The 27,139-nt window shown below is 41.7% G+C and overlaps 1 protein-coding gene across 1 annotated transcript; it reads right to left on the bottom strand.

Annotated features, from left to right (window-relative positions):
* Positions 1 to 1,647: 1,647 nt before the first annotated feature.
* Positions 1,648 to 16,219, bottom strand: LOC311235930 (uncharacterized protein). The gene is made up of 5 exons (XM_084323458.1): positions 16,128 to 16,219; positions 14,255 to 15,090; positions 8,993 to 9,193; positions 8,322 to 8,451; positions 1,648 to 4,909 (listed from the first exon to the last, which is right to left on the bottom strand). The coding sequence occupies exons 2-5, from the start codon at positions 14,781 to 14,783 to the stop codon at positions 4,411 to 4,413; spliced, it is 1,359 nt and encodes a 452-aa protein (XP_084179584.1). The 5' UTR covers positions 14,784 to 15,090; positions 16,128 to 16,219; the 3' UTR covers positions 1,648 to 4,410.
* Positions 16,220 to 27,139: the final 10,920 nt, after the last annotated feature.

Genomic DNA, 27,139 nt, shown 5'->3' with positions numbered 1-27,139 from the left:
TCAATCATAGGCCTTGACATCATAGGTGAAATATTTCTAATGACAATATAATCATGACATTTCAGACAATCTCCATAATTGATTACCGTGACTGTAAATTGGTGTGTCTTGAGATTCTGGCTCGACCTTTGGTGTACCTTGATATTCTGGCTCGACCTTTGGTCAGTGGCGGCTGGTCCATAGAGGGCGCTAGGGCCCCCACTGGTGGAAAGAAGAAGAAAGTGGTTTTGGATTTTAGATTTCGATGCTAAAAATATAATATTTTTTTTAAATAAATAATAATTACTAATTTTAAGTATGTTTGCGTTTAAAATGCACAATAACGTGTAATATATCAAATCTAAATCATTGTTTGTGTGTCATGTTCATCCCCTCTTCTCAGGCGCTAGAAATTATAGCCCCACTGACTTGACGCAGCCAATTGAAAAATTCACAGGGCAACATAAATGAACCTAGCAACTAAATTGTATCCAATCAGCGTCTTCAAATATGATGCCTGGAGGGCGCTTTCTCTAGCGCCCGAAGTAGTCATTGTCGAATTGGCTATTCACTCTATTGGCTGAGCATGGCATTCGTGTGACATCACGTCCCGAATCACATCCACCAGGAAATCCCATACGCTCGGCTAATAGTTGTTGTCGTCGTCGGAAATTGATAATAATCACAAGATACTGTACATTCAGACAGTGTTGGATCCAACTAAATGTATTTATATGGACACGTTTATGGAAAGTTCAAGCAAGGACCACAAAGCTTCTCGTAGGATTAAGCGTGACACGCGACGGCTATTCATACGTGATGTTTTATTGCATTAAAATGTAATATCGGAAATTATCTGCATCTGTTTAAAAGAAATGAATTATATATATATATGTATATATATATTTTTTTTTACATTTATTTAACCTTTATTTACCCAGGCAAGCAAGTAAGAACAACTTCTTATTTTATTTATTGTCAAAAGTATGCATAATGTTGTGTTCATTCCACGACAAGAGATTACCTGAAATTATTCTGTTTTTTGGGGGGGGGGGGGGGGGGGAACCCTGCATATATCGGTATCGGTTGATATCGGTATCGGAAATGAAAAGTTGGACAATATCGGTATATCGGTAAAAAAGCCAATATCGAACATCCTTAGTAGTTACTGAAACTGATTGAATATGGCACCGCCCCACCTAGAATAATTTTCACCAGCCGCCACTGCCTTTGATGTACCTTGAGATTCTGGCTTGACCTTTAGTGTGCCTTGAGATTCTGGCTTGACCTTTGGTGTACCTTGAGATTCTGGCTTGACCTTTGGTGTGCCTTGAGATTCTGGCTTGACCTTTGGTGTGCCTTGAGAGTCTGGCTTGACCTTTGGTGTGCCAAAGATTCTCACCAGCAGTACAAATACCTGCCATATACCCACTCAAATGCAATCCACACATGAAACCAAAACAAAGATAAATAAACAAAGTTCAGTACCTCTTTTGCCTAGGTCGCTGTTGGACACCGGCTTTAGAGTTTCTACCTTTAAGTTCTAAAATCCAAATCAGGAAGGAAATTCATTAGACCATTCTGTTTTCATTCAGTAATTGACAAATGTATGGAAAACCTGATATGCACCCAGACATAAATAAAAAGAATCACAATGTGATTATGAAAATTAACTCTTTATATTTTGGTCATCTATCTAGGCTTCAGTATGAACATAAAATTGTTGCCTATATTGTATTACAGCATGAGAGTCTAATGGTTCAACAAAAAAATTATAAACAATAAATACTACAAAACAAGAGATAGGAGAAAAGATATTGTCCAGCTGACTTGAAAACAAGACCATCTATATAAACAGTCCATTGTTCGATATCTTGGGATGTAGCCTACATTTCCCAGGGGTGCATTTCTTTTCCAGTCTTGCTCCTCTCAGTGCTGGTAAGGCATTTTGCCTTTTCGCTGTTAGTAAAAAATAATAATCATCGATTGGCTTTATATCAGTACATCAAAATAAGTAAGAAACTATTTTCTTTTTTAACAAAAAAAACCCTGCTGTGGCTCCATTGTAGTTAGACTTAGGCTTTGTTCAGACTGCTCTCAAATCAGATATTTAACTGTCCACACTGTTGATTTGCAAGTGATCGGATCAGATTTGTCTGTCCAGACATCACCGACCTGCATAGGTTGCTGTGGTAACGTTAGCTACCATTAACGGCTACATAGCTAAATGCTATGGAATGTTACTGCAACTGGGGGGTCCTGAGTTCGCCTTCCTGTTGCTAAAATAATAAACAGGACATGAGACGTGACGTGTTCAGCCACAACAACTTTCACTTTTCTTCTTCTTCTGTTTTTGACATTAGACAAATTGATTAGCTAAGCTAAGTAAATAGCTATCAGCTAACGTTAGCCGCTATGATGCACTTCCGTCACTCTGGATTTGACGCTGACGTTGCATGTTGCAAAAGACACGTTGAAAACCTATTTGAGCGGCTAGTGTCCAGACTGAGACGCCATTGGAATCGCATTTGAAACCACCTCCAAAGGTGGTTTGGATCAGATTTCTTTTCTCTATCCGGATAGGCCAAAGAAAGGGATTTGGGCCGGCAGTCTGAACATAGCCTAAAGGGTTGCGACATCATGTGCCGAGGCTGAACTCATGACGACTGTGACCTCCTGGTTCTGAATAACCAGCTCTATCCAATGCTTTTGAAACACCACGTTGCGTCCCTGAGCCTCCCTTTTAATGCTCCGTGAAGCCAGTGTCTATAAGGCATTATAATCATACTTCTAACACATTATAACGCAATTTCATAACTATATACTGGAGATCATGTGCAACACAACTGGCATGGTTACATTATAGTCATTGACATAAAACCGTATAATATGACAGTATAATGACAATATAACGAATTACTCTGTGGATTTTCCACAATGATGATCATAATATATTAGAGGTATCAGGGTTCAAAATTAACGAGGGCTTGGGCCAAAAATGCCCTCTAATCATATGCCCTCTAAAATCAGTCGAGGAGCAAAAAAATTACATTGACAATTAAAAAAATCTAAATAAAGTCATGCCCCAAAAATATCTGGAGGCATTAACCCTTTCTGCGCCAAACCCGAGAAAAGTCTGGTTGAGCCGCCAGCGGTTGAGCGCCATAGCCGAGAATTCTCGGGCTTTTTCCTTTGATCCCCGTTCTAGACACTCAGCCGGAGCTCCCTAGCTCTCCTATGAACAATGCCTGTCAAATGAGCCATACTATTGTCTCCATAGCTATAATACAGAAAACACGATGGGTCCGCAAAACATCGCTAAAATGGTCAATAACGCTGGCGCCATCGAGTAAAGATGGGAAAAGAGCGAGGCGCTCAATGAGTTAACATTAAATTATCAAAAATGGAATAGAATACTACAATTAATTTTACTGATACATGGGAGACATGGTTTATTAAACACGGACGAGTCCCTGCCACCATCTCAATGTTATGCTATGTCTGCTGCGAGCGACGTTGAGGAAGACCAACAGCGCTTGTGCAAGACGGAGTACAGGAGAGTGAAGTGATTGATTGATTGAAAAATGTATTAACAGATTGCAGAATGGGTACAATACAGTACGGCTCAATACACACAATTGTTAAGGGGATGCAGACCAGAGAAAGACTTTCATCTTGTTTACATCAGGGTCCCCCATTTTCAATTCATAATGAGTCCTGGGAATCTGACCTATTGTAAAGCGTGCCGTCAGACCACGGCAGAAGAAACAGCCAATGTGAGAGGAGTCGTCACTGTGGATGTTGGCGAAACGAAGGCTGTTAAAAAATACAGTGCTTTGCACCATAAAGAAAGTCGCAGCCACAAAATGGTGTGTGGTTAAATGTTGACAATGTTTATCGTAACATTCCAGTGTCCCCGAAAAGAAAATGCCTCCAACAATTAATATATAAAAAGAAAAGCCATGTGAAAAATAATAAAAAAGGCTATTTCGAACCCTGACACCTATGGATGTTATAATAGATTATTATCTGTACCTGTAATTATATGATTATGTTGCATGATGTTATAAGTCATAACACCATCTTTGCATGATTGTAACTAAACTCATACTTCATTATGATTGCATTAAAAGTACAATCATAATGCATTATTGACCATGTTCACACAGCGGACATTTTGCTCTTATGTCATGCTCAGGTTGGGAGAACAGGGTGGAAAGAAATCCCAACCTGAGCATGACAGAAGAGCGAAATGGGACAGAAACAGGCTTCAAAGGAAGTGCCAACGGTGCCTCTAAACAGCTCTATGAATGTCTAGATTGGGCTAGCCAGACCTGAGCAGCATCTAACGGATCACACAGCCCTATAATGTTATTGGCTGAGGACTAGATCCCAGCCTCAGCACTGAACCGGTGGATCCAAGAAAAAGGATCAGATGTTTCCAGCCGCATTGAGGCCACTGGAGATGGTCTCGTAACCCACGGAGACCAGGGTGAGCACGCGACTCTCCACGTCCTCCACCTCACAGGGTACCGCCTCCACCTCCATGGCGACGGCAGACCCCGCCTCCAGAGCGGCAGGTCCTGTGCAGTCCAGCCGCGTCTTCTTCCTGCCTCTGCCCCGCCCCTTGCCCTTCGACGTGCCCTTGCCGTGCCCCTTGACCCCGGCGGGCGCTCTGTTGGGCTTGTCGTTGCCGTCGGCAGAGCGTGACTTGCGGTGGCGCCGGCGGATGCGTCTCATCAGCGGGCTTGTGTCCACCGGGTCGGACGCCGCGGCCCCCGACAGGATGCGGATCTGCCGGTCGATAACCATGGTGATCATGTCCAGGGAGACGTCCAGCATCCCGAGGCCCAGGCCGTGTGTGACGTTGTCAAAGGCCCCGGTGTTGACCGGGTCCCTGAAACACTTCCTCATCTCCTCCAAGTGGTTCCTAATAGAGAGAGAGAGAGAGAGAGAGAGAGAGAGAGAGAGAGTGTGAGAGAGAGAGTATGAGAGAAAGAGAGTGAGAGGAGAGTGTGAGAGAGAGTATGAGAGAGAGCGAGAGCAAGAGAGTGAGAGGAGAGAGTGTGAGAGAGAGCGAGAGCAAGAGAGTGAGAGCGAGAGCAAGAGAGTGAGAGATTATGAGAGAGAGCAAGAGCAAGAGAGTGAGAGAGAGGGAGAGGGGAGAGTATGATAGAAAGAGTGAGAGGAGAGTGTGAGAGAGAGAGTATGAGAGAGTATGAGAGAGAGTGTGAGAGAGCAAGAGCATGAGAGAGCAAGAGCATGAGAGAGAGAGAGAGAGAGAGAGAGAGAGAGAGAGAGAGAGGGAGAGAGAGAGAGAGAGAGAGAGATCGTTTTGTTAGGCTGTGATCACATTGGATGCCCCTGCGCCTTTTTCCTATTGTTTTCAATAGTTTTGTCGCGACAGGTTTCCTCCAAACTACGCGCATCGTGTTTTTGAAGAATGCTTTTTCAGGCGCTCAGTTAAAAAAGGTTCAACTTTACCCACGGAGCGCACCGATGATAATGTCACCTTTTTGTCGGTCTTGTGTGGACCAATCAAATCAACCAAGGGGAGCTATTACAAATCAAATCCCAAAGCAAAACAAACCAATCGATAATGGAGGAGAAGCTAATTTTGACCGTTTCTGACAAATCTTGTTCGTACGACCAAGTCTTACCACGACTGAGATATAAACAGCAACGCCTGGAGGGCTGCGAGTAGTAATGTATGTCACTTACTGTATGTAACGTTAGCTGAAGTAGCAACAGTAATCAGTGGTATCTAGGGATGGGTACCTTTCACATTTGAACCGATACCGGTACCTGTGAATCGATACCGGTACCCAACGGTACCTTTTTTCGGTACTTTAGTCTCTAAAAATTGTATCTACCTACCTCAGTTGTAAAAAAAAAAATCCAAACTTAATATTTAATAAATAAAAATAATGTATTATTATTACTTTATTATTATTTACATCTTACTAATGTAAAGTATTTTACAACTGATTAAACAAACAAACAATCTAGCAGCAATGAACTACTCTGCTGCTGATTGAGTATTCTAGCAGTTCTTTTTGCTCCACCCCCGCTTGGAGAAGACCCGCTCTGCTGCGGTGTGTGTGTGGCTTGTTTACCGACGTCACATCCTCTACTCTTCTGTCCCGAGTTGTGCCGGCTTGCACTGTAGCCCTAGGAGCTAACGTTATGTCCGACGGTTAGCTTAGCTAACGTCAGCTTAAGAACGTTAAACAGGTTACAAATATGTGAAACTATGGAAGGAGTAAGCCGACTGCTAAAAATAAAACCCACCGTGGCAGCGCGAGCACATAGCAAAAGAACGTTTGGAGATAGTGGTGTTTCAAGAGACTGGCTACAGTAATATGATGCTGGGCTGTAGTGATCAGTTGTTCCGTGTGGCGCAAGTATGTAAAAAAGAAAAACAGAAACAACACGTTTGTCATCTGTAGTAAATAAATTAAGCTGGAATCCATTTGTGACCATGAACAGAGCCAGTGTCCCATTGTGTCCCGGATTCAATCTCCTCTCCTCTAAAGACGCTCCGTGGCTAACAGCCATGTCAGACAGAGCAGATGTGGAAACTGAGCTACACTTTCTAACAACCTGCCCACTACCAAGATAGATATCAGATTTTTTTGATTTTATTACGGATCCCCATTAGCTGGTGCCATGGCAACCAGCTAATCTTCCTGGGGTCCATACAAAAAAACATACAAAACAATTATTGCAAAACAGAATTATTAAAAGCCAGTACTCAACATACAATACACAATAAAACTAACAATTAAGATGGCTAAAATTACATGCAAGCAAAGAAACAGAAAACAAAAAAAACAAAACACAAAATACAGTGTTGAATACAATTTAAGATTGTTTTTAAAATTGAGTATGTTTTTAAAATTGAGTATTTTTTTGAATTGCTTTTAGAATGCTCATCGATGTTACTAATTATTAGGGGTGGGAATCATCAGTTTCATCACGATACGATACGATATCGATTCTTTGGACAATGATACGATATTTGCCGATATCACAAAGTCTGCCACGATACGATACGATACGATTCAATTCAGGTGCCTGCGATCGATATGAGGCGATATTATGTGCCCATTTAACACAATCAGTCACATTTAGATCAACTAAAAAAAGGCTACGGAAATATCAATTGATGTATTTATTTTTGAGCTCTTCCAGACATTTAAATGAAAAACAATCTATTGTTTTTAATACAAATAGACCTCCTGTTCACTTTTGTTTTTATATATTGAGCTTTAACACACACACAGACACACACAGACACACACACACACACAGTCCCCCACAGCCCCCACCCCTCCTCCTTCCAAGTCCCCTCTTCACTCTCCTGTTCTCTCTCACGTTTAGCTGCTTAGTTTTTAAGCAGCCAACGCGACGTTCATTTAGATATTTAACGCGACGTTGGCATAAAGGAATGGCGACGATGCAACGCCTGTTATATGCATTTGACCCGTTGCGGGGAAAAAACTGCACAGACTTATATCTGCTCGCAAAATAGACGCTCTGTAGTGCTTTACAGCAGACGCAAACACTGCTGTAATGTGTACACGGAGTTTCACAATACTGGGCGCCGGCGGATATGACTCGCGGGGATTTTCAAAATAAGAGTATCGCAATATGAATCGATCTTTTTACGTTGCGTCGATCCTATTTGATTATTGATAATAGATCGATATATCGATCTGGATCGATGTATTGTCCCACCCCTACTAATTATTCAAAGCCAGTACTCAACATACAATACACAATGAAACTAACAATTAAGATGGCTAAAATTACATGCAAGCAAAGAAACAGAAAACAAAAAAACAAAACAAATTACAAAATACAGTGTTAAATACAATTTAAGATTTAATCAGAGACATATACTCCCCAGTCCCCATGAATTGCAAACACCCAAAGAGAGTTTGAAAACATGTATTGTGCCTTAACGTGCGGTTTCGTTTTTGCGGTCAACAAAACGTGACGGATTTTTATTTTTTTTGCGCATAATACCGAAAGTTGGCACCGGTGGATCTCACGTGAATCGATACTCGGTAGTACCGACGTGTTTCGGTAGGTACCTTTAAAAGTACCGAATTCGGTACCCATCCCTAGTGGTATCGCTCGTTGCGCCCTGTGCACTTTCAATTATCTATGTGCACACCACGCGTCATGTTTGAGCACAAGAAAAAGGCGTCTAATCTGATCACAGCCTTATCCGACACGGTTTTCAAAAAGTTATTCAAGTTGGCAGTCAATAATGAATTCGCTGCAGCTGATAAGCCTACTAAAAACAGGCTTGAGGGCCGACGGTAGAAACATACTTGGTCTCGATGATCTTGGACCAGTGTTGAACTGTGTTGGTCTCTGGGATGAGCTGCTTAGCCATGTTGCCATAGTCCACATAGTCCTGGGAGAAGTCCTTCATGTCACCACACAGGGCTTTGGTGTCCCCTAGAAAGACATACCAAAGTTACTCACAACAAAGGATGATCACATACTTGTTTACATTCTCTACTCCCACCCCAACACCACATTTTCACTGCAGATACTGTTCATGAGTAAATATTTGCACAATACTGTGTCCAATGATCCATTACTTTTACTAAAACGTATACAATTTAGACCTGGACAGAAAATAAATTCTCTATTGAAAGACATCCTAAATGTATTCAAAATTTGTTGAAAAAAGCAGAAAATCATATCATCACATCAATAATTTTTGCCTTGTATTGGTTCCTCCCTATACCCACGTACAATACATGTACACACACACATTTGTTTATGTGCAATATGGGGACAGTCACATTACATAGACTTACATTCATCCTGTAACTAGCCCACACTACAATACTATAGCTGGTCAAACTAAACCAGGACGTCAAACCAAGTCCTCATTTTGGTCCCAAATGTCCTGATTTTGTGGTGTGTATTCTCAGAATTGGTCCCGATATTAGTCACATAAATGTGCAAACACACACACAGATCCTCTGACCTTCAGTGAGTTTAGAGAAGGAGGACGACACCGAGGTGGTGGTGCTGGGCGTCAGGCCCAGGACGTTGAGGGACTCCAGCAGTGTCTTCTTGCTGGCCGGGCCTCGGCTGACGCGAGTGTAGGCCGCCAGAGAGCGCAGGGACATCTTCTCAGGGGCCTGCAGTCGTCGCTTGATCTCATCGTAGGAGATCAGATACTTGCCTACAATAAGTGGAGGGAAAGGGAGGTGAATCAAGGAAACTATAATAGAAGGAAGGGTCATTATGTTACTGTGTAGCAGCACGTGAATGTACATTGGCATAACATTTAGGGAATTCCCCTTTAATCACATTCCCCGCCCCATGTTGGTTGTGTGATGCAGTGGGCTGGCATGCAGAACCACCTATGCACCACAAAGCACAAACTTTGGCCTAAAAATACCACTTCAAAAACCGAAATAACAGGCAGAAACACTTGTGATTAAAATCAATGCAAAAACTGAGAGTCGTGACTGTAGTTACAAAAATTTATAAAAATAGTTTTTTTTTTTACAATTTAGATGTATGTTTTTCAATTAAATTATCCACAGTCATGTGATGGGAGTCAATACAGTTCTTGTTTATTTTCTTGCTTTTGATTTACAATAATATGAATAAAGAAGGCGGCTGGGTGGCGCAGCGGACTAAGCGCTCGTCACCAACGGAAGAGACACTGGTATCGAATCCGGCTGTCAGCATTGCCTCCGGCTTGGCCGTCATACTGGCTCAATTGGCAGAGTCAGCGGGAGGGAAGCCGGTGGGGTGGTATTCTGGCCGTTGTAAACAGCGACTCCTACAGGTCGGTCAGGGCGCCTGCACAGCGAGGGAGGGAGATGGTGAGGGTAGTGTGACCTCCCACACGTTACACCTCACCAATGAGAGTCCGCGCTGGCAGGTGAAAATATGCTGCTGGCTGTCTCCTATGTCTCAGAGGAAGCATCTGATAGACTTCAGGGCTCTCATTTATCAACAATGCGTAGAATTTGCATATCGCCCCAACAGGTCCACGGAGGACGCCATAGCCCATGTGCTGCACACAGCAGCATCACACCTGGACAAGAGGCAGGGGAACTATGTGAGAATGCTGTTCATTGACTACAGCTCAGCATTCAATACCATAGTCCCCTCCAAACTCATAGCCAAGCTCAGGGACCTGGGCTTGAACTATGACCTCTGCCAGTGGGTCTTGGACTTCCTGACGGGCAGACCCCAGGTGGTAAGAGCAGGCAACTGCACCTCCTCATCCATCACGCTCAACATAGGGGCCCCCCAGGGCTGTGTTCTGAGCCCCCTCCTCTACTCCCTGTACACACATGACTGCGTAGCACAGCGGAACAACAACACCATCATCAAATTTGCTGATGACACAGTAGTGGTGGGCCTGATCTCTGCCAACGACGAAAGGGCCTACCTGGAAGAGGTAGAGAATCTGTCACAGTGGTGTCAGGAGAACTGCCTCTCCCTGAACGTCAGCAAAACAAAAGAGATGATTGTGGACTTCAGGAGGTCGGGGGTCAAGGACTACAGCCCCCTCAGCATCGACGGGGCACCGGTTGAGAGAGTGAACAGTTTCAAGTACCTCGGAGCCCACATATCCGAGGATTTGACATGGACCACACACATTGACAGTGTTGTGAAGAAGGCACGACAACGCCTCTACTTCCTCAGGCGCCTAAGGAAGTTCCAAGTCAGTCAGAAGAACCTTAGGAACTTCTACTCATGTACAATAGAGAGCATCCTGACTGGCAACATCACCTCCTGGTTTGGGAATAGCACTGCACAAGACCAAGCCACCCGAACAACTGCCTCTTTGAACTGCTGCGGTCAGGCAAGCGATACCAGAGTCTTAAGGCGAGCACAGAAAGACTCAGAAGAAGCTTCTATCCCCAGGCCATCAGGCTGCTAAACGAACAATAAACACTATGCAACAACCATCAAATGCACACAGCACACACACTCACTTAAACAAACAACACACTGCAGCACCCACTCTCCACACTTTAGATCACACAAACACACTTTATATTTATTGATAAAGGATTTGCACTACAACTCGTACACCTACTGTAAATTGTACCTAAATTGCACCTCTTCCCATTTCTGCCTTGCACTATATAGTATTGTATAATACACTGCACAGTATTGTATATTATATGGTAACTCAGTTACGTCTATTCTGCATCAAACATTGTACATATGTCTATACTGAACACTGTGACCTCATTTTTTTTACTTCTAATTTACATGCTATACTATGTTATTTTATTTCATACTTATCTTGTCTTGCACAGTCTCTGGAGCGTAACAGTAAGAAGCATTTTGTATAAAAGTATTCTGTACTTCTGTATGACAACTATTAAAGAAACTTGAAAGTGTTCTATTTCCGTTCCTACGCACGGAATTTAGAATGTGTGTACGCACAGAAAAATCGGGATTTATCACACGTGCGTACACAGGTCCTACGCACACCTGCAAGTACTCCGTGTTGATACTGTAAATGCCACTTGTTCTACGCTCCGCACTCGTGCACGATTTTAAGTGTTTGCATATAGAACCGCCCGTAATTAACCATATACGGTAATGAAACACCCCCATGAAATGTGGAAAAATGGACTAAACCGAGCGAACACGTGTTATGGGAGAAATACGCGACAGGCTGACAGACGTGTACACGGTAGGGCTGACCCTTATTAGTCGATTAGTCTAATAAGAAAGGGGCCATAGTCGACTAACCAACCTCTTAGTCGAATAGTAAAAAAAGAAATAAAAAAAGAAATTATAATATTTTTATTTTATTTATTTTTAGATTTTTTTTATCATTCTTTCCAAAAGAAAAGAGGCCTAGAAGCGTGGCTAACGCTAATGGCACGCATACCAGAGGCTAACTGCCTACGAAAACAGGCACAGAGGCACTGAAAGAGGATTTCAGCCGTCTAATGAACACACTAGACTAGACAAATATCAAGATGTATCCATCAGTGGACCAATTGCATGCTTTTGCAGAGGACAAGGAGCCTTCAGTCGACTCCTTCAGACATTAAGCACCCCCACAGCCCAAATGGAATGATAAAAAAAATTAAAAATTAAAAAAAATTATACTTTTATTTTCTTTTTTTTTTAGTCGACCAATAGTCTAATAACGGCACATTTTGGCCAATCATAGTCGACCATCCAAATCCTTAGTCGGGGACAGCCCTAGTACACGGTGATGTCGGATATGATATCTATTAACTTCCTAAAGACCATTGCTGCCTGGGCAGCGCAAACACTAATAAAGACCGTTAACCACTGTTTGCCGTTGGTGTCATTAATAACCATGCTGGAATATGACTGCCTTTTTTCGTTTCATTCTATTAATACCCAGGGATTAAAGTTCTCCGTCAATTTGATTCCAAATCGTGACAGATTTTCTACCTGCATGGTTTAATATGATTTGTAGAGGCATACAATCTATTTTGATGTCGGTATTAGCCTATATAAATTATATATAATAACATAGCCTACATTATGCAACAGTAATTTGCGCATAACGCATGGCACAGACACGTCACACGGAGCCCTGTGAAGCCTGCATACAGTAAACTAACTCGATCTTTAATATAACTGTTGTCCTTGTATATTTACGCTTATGAAAACATTTAATAATATTTATAGGCTATAGGCCCTCGTTTGACCATAATAGCCTATTCTCAAATGGCTAAATCTCCTCGCTGATGGACGGACCCAGTATATCATATATGTCTCCAAGGAATCGTGGGGCTCTGGGGAAGAAAGGTTGGGAACCCCCGCTATAGCCTATATCCTTTATAATGTTATAGGCTATTTTATTTACAGTAGTCTATTTATGATTTGTTTCCATAGCCGGTCCATGTTGTGCCGAATTCGGACTCCCTGCCTGAATCGGACCCCCCTCGGGAAAACGTGCATAGACTCTATCAGCCTGCCCAGCATGTAATACGTTCTTTGTTAGAACTCAACTCGTTATTATTTTGCGCATAGATTGCAGAAATACAGGAACGTTTTGATTATATTTAAAAGGCTTTGACATTGTAAAACGAAATAAGTGGAATTTCGAAGCTGTAAGCAGAATACAAGTCATATGAACACCCACGATATAGTGTTCTTCCCCATTCCTACTGTATAAGAAAGAATTAAAACACGCATTGCAACGAGAACAGAGGTTATTTGTTGAGTTTATGTACAAAACCCTTGCAATAAATGTGTCTTAAATGAATGAAAAGCATACAGTACATGCTCTGGATACAGGTAGCATATATCGTGTGGGTGATATGACTTGTATTCTGCTTACAACTTCGAAATTCCACTTATTTCGTTTTACAATGTCAAAGCCTTTTAAATATAATCAAAACGTTCCCGTATTTTTGCAATCTATGCGCAAAATAATAACGAATTGAGTTCTAACAAAGAACGTATTACATGCTGGGTAGGTTGATAGTCTATGCGCGTTTTCCCGAGGGGGGTCCGATTCTGGCAGGGAGTCCGAATTCGGCACAACATGAACCGTGCCAGTGGCAAAAGACCCGAGGGTGGAGAGGACTTGAATGTGCATGGGGATGGCATGTGCGTTTTGTTCCACACTTAATTTGGGTCCCAATTTGCGGTACAAATCAAGGAGAATGTGTCTCGGGTAGCGGACTCTATAATATTATGTTCTCTTGGCAAATAGACTGTCCTATCTCTGAAAACAGTTCCCCGCGGAGCGCAGTCAGTGCACGCCCTCCGATAACGCTATATATAAACCATGCTGCATTCATTCGGAAAGAAAGACCTATTCCAAATGCTATTTATAGGGTTTGACAATAATTACACAGCACTACTGTCGCTATTTTACAATTAACTATAATGAATTACGGGTCATACCGAACACGTCAGTCAAACTAATGCACAAAAGCTTATTTCCGCGTTGCAGTATTAATATTCTACCGCTGGGCGCCAGGTACGCACGGTCTGAGCTGTGCGTAAATATACGCACAAAGTCAAGCACATAAGTCCCACACTTTGCTTAGAAATGATCGTACGCATGGGTTACGCACATATCTGTGCGTATGCACCATTGATAAATGAGGGCCCAGGGCTCCCTAGACCGACCAGTGGGGGGCACATGCGAGCAACGACCAGGAAGGGGAGGGAGGAATTGGCATAACGACTAAATTGGGATGGGAGAAAAACACAGAAAAACAGGAGGAGAAAAAGTGGATAAAAAAAAAATATGAATCATACTTACGAGCCTTGGATCCTTTCATGTTGGGGTCCAGAAGTGATGACACTTCTGCAAAAGGCACGTGCGAAACTTGGTCCGGGGTCGGTGCTGCGTTCGCCGTCGCCCCATGGCTCTGGGCCATATCCATGGAGACTGGAGCACAGGGCTGCATCTGGGGCTGAGTCTGCATCTGATGCTGCATCTGATGCTGCATCTGAGGCTGTATCTGCATCTGAGACTGCATCTGAGTCTGCATCTGAGGTTGCATCTGAGGTTGCATCTGAGGTTGCATCTGAGTCTGCATCTGAGGCTGCATCTGAATCTGAGGCAGGATTTGGTTCTGCATCTGAGGCTGAATCTCGGACATCAGTGAGAGCTGGCCCTGAGGGAGTCCCATGGGGTTCTCGGACATACCCTGCAAGTCCCCGACCACGTGGCCTACACTGCTGGTTTGCTCCGAAGACACCTGAAAGATCCCCATGACGGGTTTGACCACTCGGAACAGCATGTTACCCTGGGCGTCCAGCCCCACTACACTGGTGGACGGGTCCATCCCTCACTTTGTGCTGAAACTTTACCTTGCTGGCCGTGGGCTTCACAGTGAGATTACGTTACCCTGCTAGGGTCTGATCTAGGGTTACAGTATGTTCTCCTCTTAGATAGTTACAGCCGGAGCTGCAAAACTGATCAACGAGGGTGAGCTGATTTAAGTGTCAATGATGTGGTTGTTGTCGTACACCCTACGCTTCACTCTCTCTACTTTCTTTGTACTATTCTTTTTTTATTGTTATTTTATATATATATATATAATATATATATAAGACGAAAGTCTAACGTTAAAGTAGGACGTTTCACACAATCTGAAAACAGAAAGAAAAAAATAATACATTAGTATGATATAAGCCACAAAGCAGCTCATTTGTTTTCAGCTTCACCACAAGTGTGTGAATCTCACTATGAATTGAAAATGGGGGACCCTGATGGCCTGATGTAAACAAGACAAACGTCTTTCTCTGGTCTGCAACCCCTTAACAATTGTGTGTATTGAGCCGTACTGTATTGTATCCATTCTGCAATCTGTTAAATAAAGTTTTCATTCATTCATTCAATCCCTAGATCAATGAATGAGCTTCTTGTTTTTAATGGATGGTTTTAACTGATTGATTTGTTTTTCTTCCTCAACAGACACTGACTAGGTTGGTAACACTAATGCACACTGGTAGAATGGCTTTTCTAATAATGTTTTATAAAACTACAACATTTACAAAAAAAAGTATTTAAAAAAAAAAAGTAATAAGAGTGAGGTAGGATTCTAAAACAATCGTGATACACATTCAGATTGGGTGCGTTACATTTATTTTAATAGGTGTGCGGAGTTGTACGTGTATATATATGTGTGGTAGCCGCTCACATGATGCACCACATTAATTATATTGAACAAACTTAGCAGGTTGTTTATAATCGCTGGCAACGTCACGGTGAGTTTGATGATAAGAGCACGAGCTCAGCTGGGTACTTTTTATACGCACAATCGCAAACTATTAAAACTACCATAGAACAGACGAGAGAAGCAGTCATTGAACCATATTTAACGAGAAAATCTATTAATGACTTATTCATAAAAGGTAGACACCCACACCCGCCAAGGCAAAACACCACACACGGTTACATAGTAGCCTAGTAATAACGTTACAAGTATCAACACGGCACGTAGCAGTGACTTTGACAATCATCATGGCTACCAGGCCGCTACGGGGGTTTGCTGAACAGTAGGCCTCTAGGAAACAAAGGGCAAAATATTGTTGGCATTATAACGGAAGACAGTGGTTCTGAACGGGTCGTTCCGAATTTGAGCGCTAACCTACTGTGTGTAACTAGTGACGACTTTCCCACTCACCACTTTGCCGTCAGATTTTTCCTAAAAGAGCACTGATCCTAGAACGGTCCGTCTGGAAACAAGCGACATTTTCCCTCCCTCTCTTGTGTTGCTTCGGCGGGTTGCAAATCAGCTGTACATGCACTACCGCTAGAGCAACGTTATCCCGCGATTCATTGGTCAGGTTACCCATCAGTCAGTTGTCAGGTGGTCTCTCATTGGACAAAACGGGCGTCGGCCAAACTGAGGAGGCGGTATTTCCGATTTAACAATCAAACGGTGAGAAAGCCTATAAACCCCGCCCATCTATCTATCTAATTGAGGGATATAATTCCAGTTGAATGTTGGTAGATGGTAAATGGACTGCATTTATTTATTTTATCCAAAGCGCTTTACCACTTTTACTTTAGCTAGACCATCACAAATAGTAGGCCTATTGATCAATAATAAAGAAACATTAGGGCACCTTCTCCCTTCACAAGTCAGGGTGTGACTCAGACTGAGACCATGCAAGGTGGAGAGCCTGTGTGTCAGTCACCACACCACACCACACCACATACACACACACACACACACACACACACACACACACACACACACTCACATTCAACACAAGGGACAGAGGTTCTGCACTGTTTGAGCAAATTAATGTACATTTGCACTGAAGTGGCTTCCTATCTTTCATTTTTTTAGCGTAAGGCCGTAAGATGTAGACATCTTACGTGTACCAAATTAGATTACTGTGATACAACAGGAAGGGCTCCTGAGTCAATTTTATTTATATTTATGATCTATCCATATGGCGAGTGTAATGTGTATATGTATGAAGTAAATGCCCACACACTCACAAAATCTATAGACTCCTCAGATGCAAAAATGTATCATTTATTTACATAAAGAATGCACTGACCATCATCAGTGTAATGTGTACACATTTTCTCACCTCTGTTTTAACTACAGATGTCTTATCTGTCTGGGCCTTTCCAGGTAGTAAGCCCTAATTGACATGTAAAGGTTTTCCCTCTTCACCTGGAAAATATTATGTTTACGCCTGCGTTGAGGTGACAAAGACTTGCAGCACGTTGATATTCCACGTTTGATCACTGGGTGGCAGTGTCACATTACACATTAGCCTCATGGGTGGGCCTGCTTCCAGTTTAGTACAGCAATCCCTCAAACACAATTAATAGACCAACAAAATTAATATACTTTTTCTAAAAGAAAAGTAGGAACAGTATACCAATATACGGTGTACACTTTGGAGGCCTGGGTGGGCCTGCTTCCAGTTTAGTACAGCAATACCTCAAACACAATTAATAGACCAACAAAATTAATATACTTTTTCTAAAAGAAAAGTACAAACAGTACCAATATACAGTGTACACTTTGGAGTGACGCACACATTCTCTCCCTGCATTTATCCATATTATCTTGCTCTCATACGCAACACACAGGGTTCACAAAGTTTTCAGGCCACGACGCCCGAAATAACGGTGTCAGAGAGCCGCGACCCCCACTATTATAGGGAGGTACGTTTTTTTTGCATGTTTCAACCATACATTTCCATTAAAAAATTAAAATAAAAAAATTATAATATATATATATATATATATATATTATAATTATTTTATTTTAATTTTTTAATGGAAATGTATGGTTGAAACATGCAAACGTTCAAACGCACACACACTAATAAGCATTGGAGGCTTTTAACCATGCAGGGCCGGACTGGGGAAATCATTCAGGCCAGGAAATATAGTGTGAAATATAGCCCCAGTCAGGCCACTTTTTAAGCAGGGGGTCTGGGGGTCCCCCACCAGGATTTTTTTTGTTACAAAGACTTAATTTCCTGCATTCTGGTGCAGGCATTTTTTTATTTGTACCCTTTAAATGCAAGTGTTTGTGATGGCATCACAAATTATTGTTAAAAAACAGGCTAGCATATGTATGATTAGCAACAACACTGATTTTGATGGATTTTCTGTTTTTTTTTATGTCAGATTGAAAATAATACAATCTTTACTCAACTTCAGCCCTGATCATAACACCACATATTAATTTTATAATTCTAACCCTTTAAATGCCATTGTGTGTGATGGCATATATTTGCAATCAAATGCAAAGTAGATTTTTTTGGGGGGGATTATTACAGGCTAGCATGTGTCAATGATTAGCAACAACACTGATTATGATGGATTTTTTGTTTATTGTAAGGGTCCCACCTCCACCAATCACATGCGGCTCTCTTTGTGTGTGTGTGTGTGTGTGTGTGTGTGTGTGTGTGTGTGTGTGTGTGTGTGTGTGTGTGTGTGTGTGTGTGTGTGTGTGTGTGTGTGTGTGTGTGTGTGTGTGTGTGTGTGTGTGTGTGTGTGTGTGTGTGTGTGTGTGTGTGTGTGTGTGTGTGTGTGTGTGTGTGAGTGAGCAAGAAAGAGAGAGAGAGATAGTTCTCCAACTTGTGTGAGTTGCAGTGATCTCCTGGTTGTTCCCCACCTAGGTTATCTACGTTTCCGCGTTGCTCTGATTGGCCACTGACCCCACGTGACCCTACCCTATTACACGCCCCCTTATCGACGCGCGTTATGTAGGGGGATAGTACTTCTATGTACTGTAGGGCGGATATAGTACTTATAGCTGTAGGGGGATATAGTACTTATACTTACTACTGCTGTGCCCAACACTCCATTTTAAACCGGTTATTACCTAATGCTAACGTTAGCAGATATAGACTGGTAACATTACAGCTTGGCGTTAGCCTAATGCTAACGTTAACGTTATCGTTAACACTATGATCGCCGGGGACGAGTTAAGACGTCATTCCTAGCCATGCTCATTCTGCCGAAGACGCCGTAACTCGTCTTTGATGTCAATATTTCAAAAATCTGTCATCGAAATCATATTTCCTTTCCGGAGCCCTGAGACACACTGCAAAGCTCCACTCAACTCTCTAGCGGTTCAAGAGCGCCATCTGGTGGCCGATCGGCAGATCGCCAACCGGAAATGAGCCTTTGAACCGGAAGTGCTCATCCATATGTGGTCCGGGCACTCGCTATCGTTAGAGAGACTCCGTCTTGATACAGTGAACATCGATCGGTGCAAATAACTCGAAAAAACAACATGATTTGGACGTATATACTATTATACAACCTGGAAATGGATCGGGCATTTCTCCATCCCATAATAGAAAAAATTCTGTTCCACGCTCATCTGCCAGCGGCGAGAGGAAGCCACGGTAAGATTCAGCGTTATATTCTAACGTGTTCCATATAAACTGCTATGATGAACATATGACCCACTCTGGATGAATCATCTAACGCTGCCCACGGAATTATAAATGATCCCCCGCCCATCCGGTCATCATCAGATGATACGCAGTAACTTCTAGAACCACGTCCAGTTGACATTTTTTATCTCGCGCCGATTGCTATCAAACTGTATTTCATCATCAATATAATGCATTTGGAGCTATAAATCAAGTTCTGGAGAAAGCTGCAGAAAACGATAAAAACATACTTATACTTTAGACCATATTTTAGTATGAATATGTGAATGAAAAAGTTTAACGTTGCTACACCCTGAACAATACATATAGGAGATTGAATGGGCCATAATAATGGCAATTTAGCAATAGAATTTAAAAAGTTATAGCCCTGCAAAGAAGGGGAACTTCTCCATAGACAAATAGAGCTGGTGAGGGATGGTAAATTATGAATTTAACCCATGGCGATTAAAGTGTTAATGTTGTTATTAATTGATTGATGAGTCGGCGTTAGCAGAATAGACACAACGTGAGGTAATCACCATCCATTTTAAACCGGTTATTACCTAATGCTAACGTTAGCAGATAGACGCGAGACTGGTAACATTACAGCTTGGCGTTAGCCTAATGCTAACGTTAACGTTATCGTTAATGTTGTTATTGATTGATTGATGAGTCTGCATTTAATACAGAGGGGCTATATTTCACACTATATTTCCTGGCCTGAATGATTTCCCCAGTCCGGCCCTGCATGGTTAAAAGCCTCCAATGCTTATTAGTGTGTGTGCGTTTGAACGTTTGCATGTTTCAACCATACATTTCCATTACACATATATATGACTGTGTAAATTGCATAGTGTGGCCATCACATCTACAACAATTGTCAAGCCTTTTTTCAAGAAGTATGTTGACACACACACACTATTACAGAAGGTCATTATGCTTTTAGGTCATCAATGGATACAAAAAGAATCTTCTACAACACTGCTTGGCTACCTGTCACAATGGAGATAAAACTAAATCACACTTCCTGGCTACCAATCACAGAGGAGATGGAATTAATCACACTTCCTGGCTACCAATCACAGAGGAGATGGAACCAAATCCCACTTCCTGGCCACCAAACAGAGAAGATAAAACAAAACCTTGCAAGCTGTTTGGCCCGCGATCCTAAGGCTAATGGCACGTTTATGAACACACACACACACACACACACACACACACACACACACACACACACACACACACACACACACACACACACACACACACACACACACACACACACACACACACACACACACACACACACACACACACACACACACACACACATACACCTGCATTCATACTTGTTTATTCTCTCCATATGGTACAGACACACACACACACAGCATGTCACATCCTCCTGCCATGGATGTTATCTATGAACAGCATCCGTGCCAGCGGCACGGAACACATGATATATTATCTGCTGCTCTGGACCCAGGGGAGGATGGGCACAGTGTTCACCTCTCTCTCTCTCTATCTCTCTCTCTCTCTATCTCTCTCTCTCTCTATCTCTATCTCTCCCTCTCCCCCTCCCTCTCTCTCTCCCTCTCCCTCTCTCTCTCTCCCCACCCACCCCACCATCCCCTTCATCTTTCTGACAGTGTGTTCAGATGAGAGGCAGGGAGGATGTCAGGCTGTGTGAGTATTCCTTCCTGCTCCTCCACTGGGAATCAGCTGCGTTGATGAGTGATGAAACGAAGCTGTGATGCTCGGCAGCGTCATCAGTCAACCCTGTTTTGTGTTTCATAATACATAATTTCTACGGCAGATGTGTGATTTCCTCATTTTTAATGTTTTGTTTTCATGCAGGGTTTTCATTTCCTTGGGGGGGGGGGGGGTTCAATGCCAAAAGACTGAATAGGAGAACCCCCCTCCCCCCCACACACTCACACCTACCACCTACCTACCTCTCTCTCTCTCTCTATCTAGTGTGTGATTACAAGTGTGTCCAGTGCAGGCAGAGTAGATCCAATCATGTTATCCACATCACAGCAAAGTCATCTTCAAACGCAAGTGCAGCTATGGAGAAGAGGAAACAAAGTCAGATAAAGCAAAAGGGAAGGAAATTGAAAAACAGAAGGAAAGAGAGAGAGAGAGAGAGAGAGAGAGAGAGAGAGAGAGAGAGAGAGAGAGAGAGAGAGAGAGAGAGAGAGAGAGAGAGAGAGAGGACGGCTGCTGTTGGGCACGCCAGCCATCGATATACAAACTCACACACACACACAACTCTGCTCATCCCTGCAGGGAGAGTGGGGGATTCTGCCTGGGAGTGGAGCTGTGGTATTATGGTGCGGCAGCAGTCAGTAATGAGTCGTTAAAAGAGATATCTGGAGCTTTGCTGATCCGTTTCCATACCAACTGACTTAGCAGTGGGGATTGGTTCCACTCAGTTTTGGCGGGCCGGGAGGAGTAGTAGTAGGGGGGGGGGGGGGGTTGGGTAATTGGATTGGGGTTTAGTGCTTCTGGGTAGAACCTACATAGGCACACATCCACACACATATACACATACTGTACATACATACTGTACATACATCACTGATTCTTGAGAGTCGGGACAAAACACTTTTTAATATTATATTTTGAGAATGCACACTATATTGATTAGAGTTGTATATTCATATAGAGAAAGGTCTGAGCTATTTAACCATGTAAAGGTGCGGGCTCTACATAGAAAAACATTTTGAACAAATTCACATGTTTCCCTTTGAAACTTGATTTGGGTTAACTCCGTCAGACACACAAAAAAGTATATAATTCTAATTATTCCAGTCCAACAAGAATCTAAGGTTCTGAAGTATGTTGTAATAGTGTTTAGTTACTCTGGTATGCAATCAAATATAATATATAAACCTCAGGTGTAATTTCACACTATTCTGAAAACACAGATTTAGAAATATTTGCATTTTCAAACTTTGTTTTTAATTTTGATATGATAAAAAAAAAGATCATTAAGTAAATAAGACAAGAGGATGAAGATCTGATGCTCCTTTATTACTTAAACAACATAAACTGAAGAAGGAATTTGTATTTTCCACAGAATTAACAAAAACAAACATCTGACGGTGTTGACAAAGATCTGACGGAGTTGACGAGAAACTGACAGAGTTGACTAAATTGTATATGCATCTCTGATAAATGAACACATGCATTTTTTAAACAGATGGAAGTGACAATGATAAGAACTAATAACTCCTTGTTAATGTTAATACTGAACATTTTGTTAACTCAATTGTAATAACAACAAACTTTACATACACTGTTTCCAACTATTACAAAATGCACTGTTTCCAACAACAAAAACAGTCATGGAGACCAGGACCCCTTCTTCTCGTCCCTGTTTTCATCTACCCAACTTCCTGATCTCCACGTTCTCACCCTGCACTTCTCCTCTTCGTTTCCTTCTGCATTTCCGATTAGTTTCACTATGATGTCTTGAACTGGGCAGAAACAGAACCTTTTCTGTTGGACCATGGGGATGCAGAAATTCCACTTTTACATCTTGTTGATCTGTATCCACATCGATGATCTTGGCTAGCCACCAGTGGTCATCATATTAGGGCGGGCCATACTTTTGTGCAAACATGAATTTTAAAGAAATCTTAACATGAGGGGTGTCTAAAATATGTGTTTCTTGTGGGGAATTAAAATATAGGAAACATTTTCGGATATGATAACTCTAACTTACATCATTTTGTATTTCAAACTGGCAGATTTGACCATTTTTCACCCCTTTGCAGGGCCGGACTGGGGGAATTATTCAGGCCAGGAAATATAGTGCGAAATATAGCCCAAGTCAGGCACATTTTTAAGCAGGGGGTCTGGGGGTCCCCCACCAGGAAGATTTTTGTTACAATGACTTAATTCCCTACATGCTGGTGCAGGACTTTTAAAATGTTTACCCTTTAAATGCCATTGTTTGTGATGGCATCACAAATTATTGTTAAAAAAACACACACATTTAAATATTTTCAATATATCAAATGCAAAGTGGATTTTTCTGGGGGGGATTATTACAGGCTAATAATTGTTATAATCATCATGTGTCAATGATTAGCAACAACACTGATTTTGATGGATTTTTAGTTTTTGTAATGTCAGACTTAACAACTCAGAAATCAGAAAAGTTAGAGTATTTCATTTTTAATCTGACATTACAAGAAAAATTTAAATGGTTATGATCAGGACTGAAGTTGAATAAAAGATTTATGCGGGGGAAAAATGACAGGGGATGATGATGATGCATGGTAACATTAGCTATGTTAGCTAGCTAGCATGTTTATTTTTATCACTGACTAACCTGGTGGTCCCGTGGTGCAAGAAAACATTTGGTCAATGTTGCCACATTTAGCGGCAACATTTAGGGCGTCCCGTCTCTGCTCCATGCTTCCTCTTTTTTTCACTGTTGAAGTGTTGAAACATTTCATTTCCAGTAATTCCCATCTGACTGTTCTGTGAAATACAAGCAGTCAGCAGTATGTATTTTTCTCTCCCTCCCTCTCTGCCCCACCCTTCCTCTTTTTTCCACTGTTGAAACATTTCATTTCCAGTAATTTCCATCTGACTGTTCTGTGAAATACAAGCAGTAAGCAGTATGTATTTTTCTCTCTTTCCCTCTCTGCTCGACCCTTCCTCTTTTTCCACTGTCCATCTTCAAGCGCAGGTTATGCTTGAAATTTTGTCTTTCGCTGTCTCTCCCTGTCATTTTGCAGAAGTGCCATCTGCCATTCCATTCGCCATCTGAAGACATGGCTCAAAAGGGACTATACCTAGACACTTAGCTTAAGGCACCCTTGCATGTTGTATGAGTCTGTATGTATATAAATGTTAAATGGTATATGTGATGTGTTGTGATGTCACGTTTTGTATGATGCATGTTTTAAGCATGACATTCCCCCACCCCCCTACAAGGACCACAATGGAAATAAGCTCTGAGCTTTTTTGTGTTTCATCCTTGGCAGTATATCCCGACTGTGCTCTTCTGTCACATGTTTATTTTTTATATTGTCAAATAAAGTCATTAATTCATTCATTCATTCATCTCAACTGTCAATCAGTTGTATGGCCTGGTACCGCCTCCACCAATCACATGCGGCTCCCTTTGTGTGTGTGTGACAGACAGACAGAGCTCCCGATGGCCAGTCCGGGCCTTCGCCATACATGGATGCCAACATGAATCTGAAGGAAATCCTAACATGCAAGGTGTCTAAATGATGCATTTCTTAATGGCGAATTTAAATATGAGTACATTTTTGGGATAGGATAACTCTAACCTACATAATTTTGTATTGCAAAATTTCGAAGATTTTAAAAGATATGGGAAATAATTTATAATGACAAAGCCATCATTAGCACTATCCATCATCACACATCGTCACACGTGCAGAGTTCAGGAAGAAATCCTGGACATTCTGTGTTACACCCTGTATGAATGTTGGCTTTTTCTGAGGATGCTCCCTTTCTCTCATTAACTTGAATGCCTTTTTCGTGTTTTACTTTGTTTCTGTTCCTGTCTGAGAGACTCTCTGCGCTGTCTGGCATTGTTATCTAGAATATCCTGATCTGGGGGGGTGTCTGCCTCCAGCACCGCACCTTCACAGGACCTTTTCTATCTGCACCTTTTCTGGACCTCTCTCCAATATTTTCTCCGATACCTCTGTGCCCTGTCTCCCATCTTGTCTATTTCTATTACTTTTTTGTCTTGAACCCTCTTTTTCCACCTTTGTCTTTCCTGCTCTTGCATGACATGTTTGCTCTCTTCGTCACTGTGTAATTCTTCTCTTCTCTTTCATTGGTACTCTCTATTTCTTCTCCTTCACTCCTCAACTGACAATTTCTGTCTAGCCATGCTTTCCTATAATACAAAAGTCATGAAAATGTATTAGAATAAGACTATAAAATCAGGTGACTATTTACTAAACATGATTGATTGATTGACGTTAAAGCTGCAGTGCGTAGTTTCTACAACTAGATGTTGCAAACATCTTCACACTGGCTTGTGCAGACAAAATCCATGTTCAGTGGAAGCAGTGGGAGAAAATTCAAAGACATTCATTCCAATAATCCTAGGGTATATTACAACTAGTGCTGTCAATGGATTAAAATATATAATCGTGATTAATCGCATGATTGTCCATAGTTAACTCGCGATTTATCATGAATTAATCGCATTTTTTTTAACATATCTTTTTTTATCTACCTTAAACAGATATTTTTCAAGTTCCAAGTTTTAATAATCTTATCAACATGAGTCAACAAATGCTTGCTTTATGCAGCCATTTAACACAAAAAGATGACCCTCATGCATTGCAAATTTGCATCAAATTCAAAACAGTGATGCACAAAATAACTTAAAAGAAAATAATAATTTGATGCATGCTATTATATGCACACTTCTGTGCAGATAAAACTCTGAAATAACATTTAAATCCTTTACCATGTTCAAAAATAGTATAATAATAGCATATTATGAGGTTATTGATGGATTTGTCAACTCCATCAGTTTACACGTCAACTCCGTCAGACACACAATCTGATGGAGTTGACGTCTGACGGAGTTGACAAAAGGGCACACATTTTCCCTCCAAGCCTGTATTGTGCACTGCAGCTAGCTAGTTTTTTTGGCAGTTGCTAGCTGTCTTAATAATCTCACTGAAACACTTGAATTCAATCCACTATTGTTTTTTTAAAAGTATAATAACGGAGAGACGGTGTTGACATGTTCCAGCTGTGACCATCGGAATATTGACATTGTTTGTCTAAAATATCAAAAAGTGTAAAACTTACCAGACCATGTGTGGTAGTGTTGCATTCACCACATTCAGGGGAAGGAAAAGGGGTCCTCAGGGATAGAGCTAGCCATGCTATTGCCTGATTTAATTAGGTTTATGAAAAGGTCTGACAGAGTTGACATAAACTGAGGACACAACTTTGATAGGTAGATTTCTATGGGCAATATTATTTGAGTTTCATGGCATGCATTGTTTTATACATGTATAACCCTTATCTTTGATTTGATATGTATGTTTTCACAAGTGGAGAGGTCTTTCAAGCTTTTTTGGGCTGGTCAATAATGTAACCCCTTGCTGAGGACAAGATAATTAACATGGGAGCTTCTAACCACAGATTATACATTTAAACAAATATCCCTCAAAAAACAAATATATGTGCTAAAACATAACATCAGTATACACAATACCTTTAGATGTAACTTTGTGAGTATATCACTCATTATGAATTTCTTTATTTTTTTATATAAATTAGACTTTTCTATGTAGGACATGTTTTGTCCCAACTCTCAAGAATCAGTGACATACATACTATGCATGCATGCATTGCACATGTGCACACACATAAATACAATAAATAAATAAATACTCGAAGGGCGCAGTCCTTGTTTTAAGTTCATCTTCAAAGCTCTTCCTTTTCCCCCGGCAACCCCATTATGACGGCGCTCGTGGCGTGCAGCGGACAAGGCCTGGAGTCCTTCCTGTCACATCCGTCCAGGTTTGGAGACAAGGGTTTTTCGTGCTCACTGCTTTGTCGAAGCCTCTTGTGCAAACAGCAGAGGATGTGGCGATATATAGGCCCACTTGTCAAGCACTCACATTTAGAACCTTAGCATTGCCATGACAACCGGGCGTTTGCAAAATCAACGTGGTGCTCTCATCCAGCATCACACGCAGACAGGCTGTGTAGTAGAGAAGGGAGCGACTTAAGACTCTGGCAAGCG

This window comes from Notolepis coatsorum (assembly GCF_963971535.1).
Source record: "Notolepis coatsorum genome assembly, chromosome: 10".
NCBI classification, from domain to species: Eukaryota; Metazoa; Chordata; class Actinopteri; order Aulopiformes; family Paralepididae; genus Notolepis; species Notolepis coatsorum.
The sequence above is the reverse complement of the archived record's forward strand: the minus strand, read 5'-3'. Positions and strand labels throughout refer to the sequence as shown.

Coding starts and splice junctions, on each gene's coding strand:
- LOC311235930 (XM_084323458.1), bottom strand. CDS start 14,783: ATGGACCCGTCCACCAGTGTAGTGGGGCTGGACGCCCAGGGTAACATG. Junction 8,452..8,992: donor CTTCTCTAAACTCACTGAAG/GTCAGAGGATCT, acceptor ATGTCTTTCTAG/GGGACACCAAAGCCCTGTGT. Junction 4,910..8,321: donor TCCAAGATCATCGAGACCAA/GTATGTTTCTAC, acceptor TCTCTCTATTAG/GAACCACTTGGAGGAGATGA.